This window comes from Cupressus sempervirens, chromosome 7 (assembly GCF_028749045.1).
Source record: "Cupressus sempervirens isolate cs-2001-9-10 chromosome 7, ASM2874904v1, whole genome shotgun sequence".
NCBI lineage: Eukaryota > Viridiplantae > Streptophyta > Pinopsida > Cupressales > Cupressaceae > Cupressus > Cupressus sempervirens.
The window spans coordinates 362,574,550-362,582,356 of NC_143124.1; the positions used below are offsets into that span (position 1 = coordinate 362,574,550).

Consider the following 7,807-nt stretch of genomic DNA (forward strand, 5'->3'; position numbering starts at 1 on the left):
AGATCAATTGTTTTTATGTTTGAAGAAAATAATAGTACTTGTTTATCTGATATCATGTTGTCTATTTGAATCCATCGATACTTGATAGGTTGAGTTGTTTGTAGGCTAAATATTTTATTTTAAGCATATATTCTAATTAGAACTTTAAAATGAACAAAATCCAAATGGAATATAGTTTATTTTTAGGTAAACCAACCAAACTAGAAAAAAAAATTTAGTATACAAGAACCAAGTTCAACTACAAATAATTTCCATGCCCGTGAAGATAAGCCATCAAAAACTTTTTAAAGTAAAACTTAGAACAACTTTTGTGCTGATTCATTTGTTGAATTCCATGCCATACTTTGGGTGTCATTTCCTAAGCAATTGGACCCTAGCTTGGAGGAAGGAAATGCTTGTTTATTTAAGAGTTTTTGAAAAGGAAGTTACCTATCACAGAGAAAATAATTTAGCACCCATTTGTAGGCATTTTTAATGATTGTACGTATTGTCAAATTTGATCTTTTCTAAACACAATAAATTTAGAAGCCATGTGATTGGGCCAGTTGCCCTAGAACACATTTGCTGGTCCAAGTCAAATCTATATGCAAGCTATGCATTTCCAGAATTCCGGGGTCCAACTTCCAAAACATTCTGCAAATTTTATAATCATGTTAGACTTGATGCAATTATTGAATTCAGCAAACAACTTGCATGACGCAACATGCGATTTCTTTTGCGAATGCTCTAATGGAAGACCTTATAAATAAACTAAAACCCATTTGGAATTTAGTAAGCACTGTGGAAGACATGGAGGAATTATTCAAATTCATGCAGGAATCCCAATATGCTATAGTTATATCTCTGCTAATTATTGCATGGTTTGTGTATAGTTTGATTAAGGAGAACAAATCTAGCAGCTCCAAATTGCCTCCAGGTTCCAAAGGATGGCCTATAATAGGTCACACTCTTAGTTGGTATTTAAGTGTGTCAAGTTCACACCCTCCATCATTTGTTGAAAGCTGTGTGAAAAGGTAGCAAATTACAATTGACTTTAGAGTTTGAGGGCTTTTGAAACATTTTGGACCCAAATTTTACTGATGTTTGTAGCTGTTGATTTGTACTGAATTACAGGTATGGAAAGATCTTCTCATGTAGGCTTCTGGGAAGACCCACTATCATGTCTGCAGATCCAAGCTTCAATAGATATATCTTACAAAATGAAGGTCGGTTGTTCAGGGCAGGCTACCCAAAGTCTTTTAGAGACTTGGTAGGAAAGAAAGGATTGATTGCTATACATGGAGATCTTCATAGAAAACTTCATAGTATTGCCATAAATCTCATGACTTCAGAAAAGGTGAAAAACAATTTCATGACAGATATTCACATCATTCTACAAAGAATGATGAATACATGGAAGGATAGAAACATGTTTTTTGAGGATGAGTGTAGAAAGGCAAGTATACTACTTTTGGTTTCAATCCTTTTGTTTTAGTTGAAAGAAATCATTCTTGAGTTTGTTCAATTACTTAAAAAGTATATTTGTGTGTATGGTATGCAGCTAGCAATCAGTTTGATGGCAAATCAACTTTTGGGTATTTCAACAGAAGAGGAGATAAATGAAATGGCTCCTATATTCTGTGATTTTGTCGAAGGAATCATATCATTTCCAATAAAAATGCCAGGATTTGCATATTTCAAAGCAATGAAGGTTATATCTCTTACTATCAGTTTTAATTGAACTTTTCCATTTAAAAAAATAATTTAATTTAGCTTCTTAACCAATATTTTATTTGCTTGCTTAATTATTAGGCAAGAAGAGCTTTGATAAGCAAGATATGTGAAATAATTGATAAAAGAAAATGCAGCCCTGATGGAATAAAGCATAATGGTTTGCTGGCAAGACTTCTTGATGAAGACAATCTCTCACAAGAAATTGTGGCAGATTTCATTATTTCACTACTTTTCGCTGGTCATGAAACCACAGCCAAGACCATGTCTTTTGCCATATACTTTCTTACTCAATGCCCCCAAGCTCTTCAGCAACTGCGTGTAAGTGATTTTCCCCTCTTTTTATTTTTCCTATATTTTTATATATTATAAAAAGCTTCCTGTAGTAGCTAAATTTAGAAAGAGATTCAAAGAACTCCTCTGTGAAATAGTAATACTATGGAGCTCTAGGAACTCAATTCATTAGATTGTAATTTAAGTACAGATTATAAATTGGAACTCAACTCATTAGATTTTACATTCTTAAAAGCTTATGTGTACACTAGATTCATTTCACATGTTCTATAATACATAAACCTTAGTAAAATAATTCTTTTAGGTTTATATCATCAAATATAATAAAAATTTAGCATATTAACTCTAAAGAATATAGATATCAAATTACAATAATTTGATAAGAAATTATATTTTATTATGAACTGATACACCATCATCACCTGATTATTTTTATATCTAATAAACACATTCCATTCAATAAATAGAAACTATTAATTATTATATTATTACATAATATGTACTCACTAAATTCAAAATAAAATTAATGATTAGTTAAAATATTAAACCTTAAACCTAACTTCTCCAATATTAGATTATTTTTTCCAAAATCTACATAGTCACTACAATGACAGGTACCAATCTAAATGGTCAAACGAATGAAGAGAAAAACCTAGGCTCAATGGCCTCTCATTCTCTACTTATAAAGTTATATGTAAGAAGAGTTGCATATTTTTGTGTGAAATGCATTGCTGGTAACACTAATTTAAGAATCTGCTAGGGAAGATTATTGGATTAATCATATGTCCTCTTTAAACATGTATGTTAAGAAACTTCTTTGTTAGTTTGAGGAATTTCTGTTTTACAAAACACCTTTTACAGTATGTTATGTTTTCTACTAAACATCAGCATTATCAGAATTTGGGTTTCTCTGTATGCGATGAATTGGACAGGATGAAAATGATTCAGTGAGAAGAAAAAGAAACGATGAAATGCTAACGTGGGAAGACTACAAATCTATGAAATTCACCAGATGTGTAAGTGCAATATATAAAATCTCTGGTTACCTTACCAAGATTGCATTAAATGATTTCTCATAACATAATATTATTTTTTTTGCCTACAGAACAAATATTCATTTATCCTCGTTATCTCTTATACATTTTTGTCAGGTTTTGGAAGAAACTCTTCGCTTAGGGGGCATAGCTATATCAGTTTTCAGGGAAACAATAGAAGAGATTAAATACAATGGCAAGTATTAAGTTTTAAGTGCAAAACCTCAATGTTTAAGAAACTAAAAATCCTTTCTACAATGGCCTTAAATAATTGAATATTTCTGTTGTATTTTTATCATTTGTAGACCATGTTATTCCCAAAGGATGGCTCGTTGTTCCATTCTTTTCTGCAGTTCATTTGAATGAAGATTTCTATGAGGATTCTCTCAAATTTGATCCATGGCGTTGGCAAAAGATTGATCAAGTAAGATTCTCCAATGTATTATTTGAAATGGTACTATTTCTATACACTCTTCGATTTATATTATAAAGAGAAGAACTCTGACATATCACATGTAGGAAAGCAAAATGTGGAGAAGCAGTGAGCTTTATATGCCATTTGGAGCAGGAGCTAGATTCTGTCCGGGTGCAGAGTTAGCTAGGCTACAAATTTCTCTATTTCTTCACTACTTTGTCACCAAATACAGGTATAAAAACCACCACTTATAGTTTTATTTGAGATGGCTTTTAATTTCAGTTATATTATAATCATAATAATCATTCTGTAGTTCTTAGTTGTCTTTCTGATAGTTAACTTTTTTTTAATAAAAAACCTTAAATAATTAATAAGCAGTAGTTAAGTGGGGTTAGAGCTGTATTATTAGAAACGGTAATCTTTTATTCATATTAATTTGTATTAATTTAGGTTTAATTTAGGTTTTGGATGATTATAATAATATGAATATTAAAAACAGAATAATATATTATGTCAAATGTAAACTTAATATTTTTGTGACTAACTATAATGAAGTTTTAAAATTTAAATGGTGAGTATTTAAGAGGGACTAGCTACTTCATTTGATAACGATTATTAAAAAAATTCTTAAAATATTTAATAAGATATAAGAGTTGGTACATATATAATTTTTTTGTAATATAATAATTTTTAATTAATTTTTTAAAATATTCTAAAAAAGATTGAAGATTTTATTTCTATTTTTCTCTGATTATATTATGTTTAAATAATTAATTATTTTGTTGATATAAATGTCATGTTAATTAAATACCTTATTTTTATTAATATACATGATTATTTTTATTATAAAAATACTTATATGCATTTCATTTTAGCAATCTTTTACTCAAGGAAATTTTCATATTTATTGAAAAGAAATCTTCACATATATCAGTTATAAATAATATCAAGACAAAACTATAGTAAAAATAAATAAAAAATTGTGATACTATTTAGAGTAAAAGATAAAGTCATTGATTAAACTACCAAAATACAATGTGTCACATTAATGAAATAAAATAACATGAAATGAATATCTAAGTCTCTCTATAGTTTAATACTAGACATGGAGTGACTTTCCTTAATTACCATTTGAAAGTTTTATTATAAAAAATAAAATCTTAGTATTATTTATGTTTTCTAGGTAAAAAAAAAGTGACTTTCAATATTTATCTTCATACACCATAATAGAAGTAAGAGGTATTTATAGAAAATATTATTCATCAAAAATATATATACTATCTTATAAATGGTAAAGACCTAATATAAAATTGATATTAGGTAGGTTTAAATTTAATATTTATTATAAATTATCAAAACTTTGTATCAGAATTTTTCTAGTATAAATAAATTATTTAATAAGATATTCAAATTTTACAAAACTATATACTCAAAAATAACTTTTATATTATCTTCAAAATAAAAGATTAAACTTATTATATAATATCTATTTTATTAAAACCTATATTCTATTTACTTAAATATTCAAACTGGATTTATTAACTTATGAACACATCATTTGTACGTTATTCTTTCATAGAATGCAGTGGAGAGCTGATGAAATCCCTAATAGGAAAAATGGAATGAACTTATACAGATGGGTGCAGCTGAAGGAAGACAGGACATCTTACTTTCCCTCGGCCAGACTGGTTGGTAGATTTCCAGTGCATATCCAAGCAAGAGAAGACTGAATGAATCATTCTTTACAGGGAGAGAGGAATGAATAAACAATTCTAGTTGCTTCTATTCATGTGTTTATACATTTAATAAACTGGTCAAACCTTTGTCCGCCTATTTTACTTTTGAAAAAATCTAGAATCAGAAATGATGATCACGGTCTTGATTGGATGGCATTCTCATTTTTTTATATTATTGAATGCATTACTACCTAACAAACATCCATGATTCTTTGAAAATATTATTATTATTTTGGCATGAACTACACATATTGCTCCCAGTTGGATGCAAGGGTTTGTTATGATAAGTTTCTCAACTATAATATTATTAATATTAAAAATAAATTAATGCCCTGGAGACTCGATGGGCAATGGTAAGCCGGGCTTTACTTGAACTTGTAGCTCAATTTTAAGATTTTTTTTAATTAATGGGATGGTAGCCTGTAATTAGCTGTCAAAAATTTTAGTTAGTAAAAACATGTCATATAGTTTCAAATTTTAACATTACTTTGCTTCTTTAAATTATATTAATTGTTTCTTTTAAAGAGTCAAAATTTTATGGGCTGTGAACTTTAAGCGTCAGTGCTAATCATTAGCCCAATTGACGTGTGTTGTCTCTGTGTTGTCTCTGTATTGATGAAACTGGAATAATATTTGGTGATGCATCATTCTAGAGCTCTTGTTAGATTCCACCGCTTCATAGGTGGAGGTAGTGAGGCATTGATAAGAACTTTATTTATAGCATTTGTTTTATTATTCAAATATTTTGATCTCTTAATTGCTTTTGCTTTTACATTTAAGATTGGAGTGTTCGGTCTTTTTAAATCTTGTATTGTAAACTTATTTTATTAATTGAAAAGGACTATTCATCAAAAAATTACTAATTTGTATTCTATTTAAATTATCAACTTTCATTATATTCTTTTACATTTGTAATACAAAATTTAGTATTATATAAAATATAAAATTGACACATTTACAAAAATATGACTAGGATACAAGATCATCATATATACGGCAGTAAGACTGGATAAACTATAAACTATTTGTAAAAAAATTAGCATAAGAAACCTTAGGCTGTAAGAGTGGTGTCAGCCGAGGGAGGACGATCCTCACGATCATCAAAAGGATGGTTAGGAAAAGACCACCCATTAGCATTATCATATTTTTCTTTTTCTTTTTCCTCCTCATTGTTGGGAGGTAAAATAGCTAGGGTCGGACGAGGAAAGGACAATTTAGGAGAAGTGGCATCAAGCCATGGAGAACAACCGCCAAGGGTGGGCCAACTAGTACCAGCAGGAGAAACAAAAGTAGCAGGAGTAGGACTTGGGGACTAGCCAAAGCCATGACATAGTGGAGAAACCAACCGGTAATGTCAGCCATCATTCCCACTGACCTAACAATGGCCACAAGGTAGAGTGTGGTCAACAAAACTAGAATCTAGCATCACTCTAGCCACTGTGTAAGGGTCATTCCCCTAGTTATTGAGAAGCTCCTGCAAGTGGGCCACCTCAAGGGCCACCAAATTAGCTTGTACTCATTTATGCATCAGAACATTGTTACATATACAAGCTTTAGTATGCATAGAAAAATTTATATCTAGAAAACTATGAGTGAAAATAATAGCCTTCTTATCCTTCTGAAGAGTGAAAAGAATCTCCATCTTGAAAGTGTGCCAAATCTAGGCATACTTGAAGGGCATTCTAGGTGACTCTTTGGCCAAGCAAATGGCTATAGCCTAAAAGGCTTGAAAAACTCATGAAACTAGAGCCAATACTATTGGGCTTTACCATGAAAACAAAAATATGCAAGGACTCGAGTTGCCCACTAAAAGGACACTAAGGTTTAGGAATCTCAAATGTTTGAGTTGAGGGCCCAAAGGAAATCCCTGGAACAAAATGCACCAAGAAAGGTGTGCAATCTTTGGCTCAGTGATGGGATTCCAAATAGTATTAAACTTATATCTCCAGTTTTAGTGTGAAGACTAGAAGTGTCATCATTGGTTGAGAGTATCAACCATAGGTAAGTGTGGCACTAGCCAAAGGTATCCCATCTTGGGCTTGTAGTTAACAAGAGGAGTACATGGATGCCACTTCTAATCCTTGCACCATGGCCTGACTAGTTAGATAGCCACCTTGTGGAACATATGAAAAGGCAAAGTAGAGACTAGTAAGTCAAAAGTTTGACAATCTAGATGTGTCTATTGAAACTAGACCTGCATGACTTCCTATACTTTGAGGCTCGTGGTAACTCTAGAAAACAGATCTTTAGATTTCTCAATGGCACATTTGAAAAAATACAACTCACTAGCACCTTGCACTTTGGCAAGAGGAACACCTTGCACTAAAAAAAAGGGGAGACCGCCAAATATTGTATTGGTTCAAAGATAATTCATCTATGAAACCTATTAACATGAATGATGATGATGCTACTTTGAAGGAGTATCCTAAGCATTGGAGAGTATTGACATGTTGCATTTTTCATTGATGTCAACATCACATGGTTTCTATAAAGATTGGCTGAGTAGCAGATAGAGATCTTAATGGTACAGACAATGGTTTGATTATCTGGTGATGTACCATTATGGACATGTTTGGCATAGTGTCCTGATGATGTGGTCAAGTGCACAAAGTCTAAGC

General features: G+C 31.0%; 1 protein-coding gene across 1 annotated transcript; it reads left to right on the plus strand.

Moving 5' to 3' along the window:
- The first annotated feature begins 789 nt into the window (after positions 1-789).
- LOC149546992 (Cytochrome P450 superfamily protein) lies at positions 790-5,298 on the plus strand. The gene is made up of 9 exons (XM_089794086.1): positions 790-1,013; positions 1,114-1,435; positions 1,541-1,690; positions 1,792-2,031; positions 2,937-3,020; positions 3,156-3,234; positions 3,344-3,462; positions 3,558-3,685; positions 5,090-5,298. The coding sequence occupies exons 1-9, from the start codon at positions 790-792 to the stop codon at positions 5,181-5,183; spliced, it is 1,440 nt and encodes a 479-aa protein (XP_089650212.1). The 3' UTR covers positions 5,184-5,298.
- Positions 5,299-7,807: the final 2,509 nt, after the last annotated feature.

Excerpts from the sequence above, each read along its gene's own strand:
- LOC149546992 (XM_089794086.1), top strand. The coding sequence starts at position 790 with ATGGAGGAATTATTCAAATTCATGCAGGAATCCCAATATGCTATAGTT. Across the intron at positions 3,021-3,155 it reads CTATGAAATTCACCAGATGT|GTTTTGGAAGAAACTCTTCG; the intron begins GTAAGTGCAATA and ends CATTTTTGTCAG. Across the intron at positions 3,686-5,089 it reads TACTTTGTCACCAAATACAG|ATGGGTGCAGCTGAAGGAAG; the intron begins GTATAAAAACCA and ends GAACTTATACAG.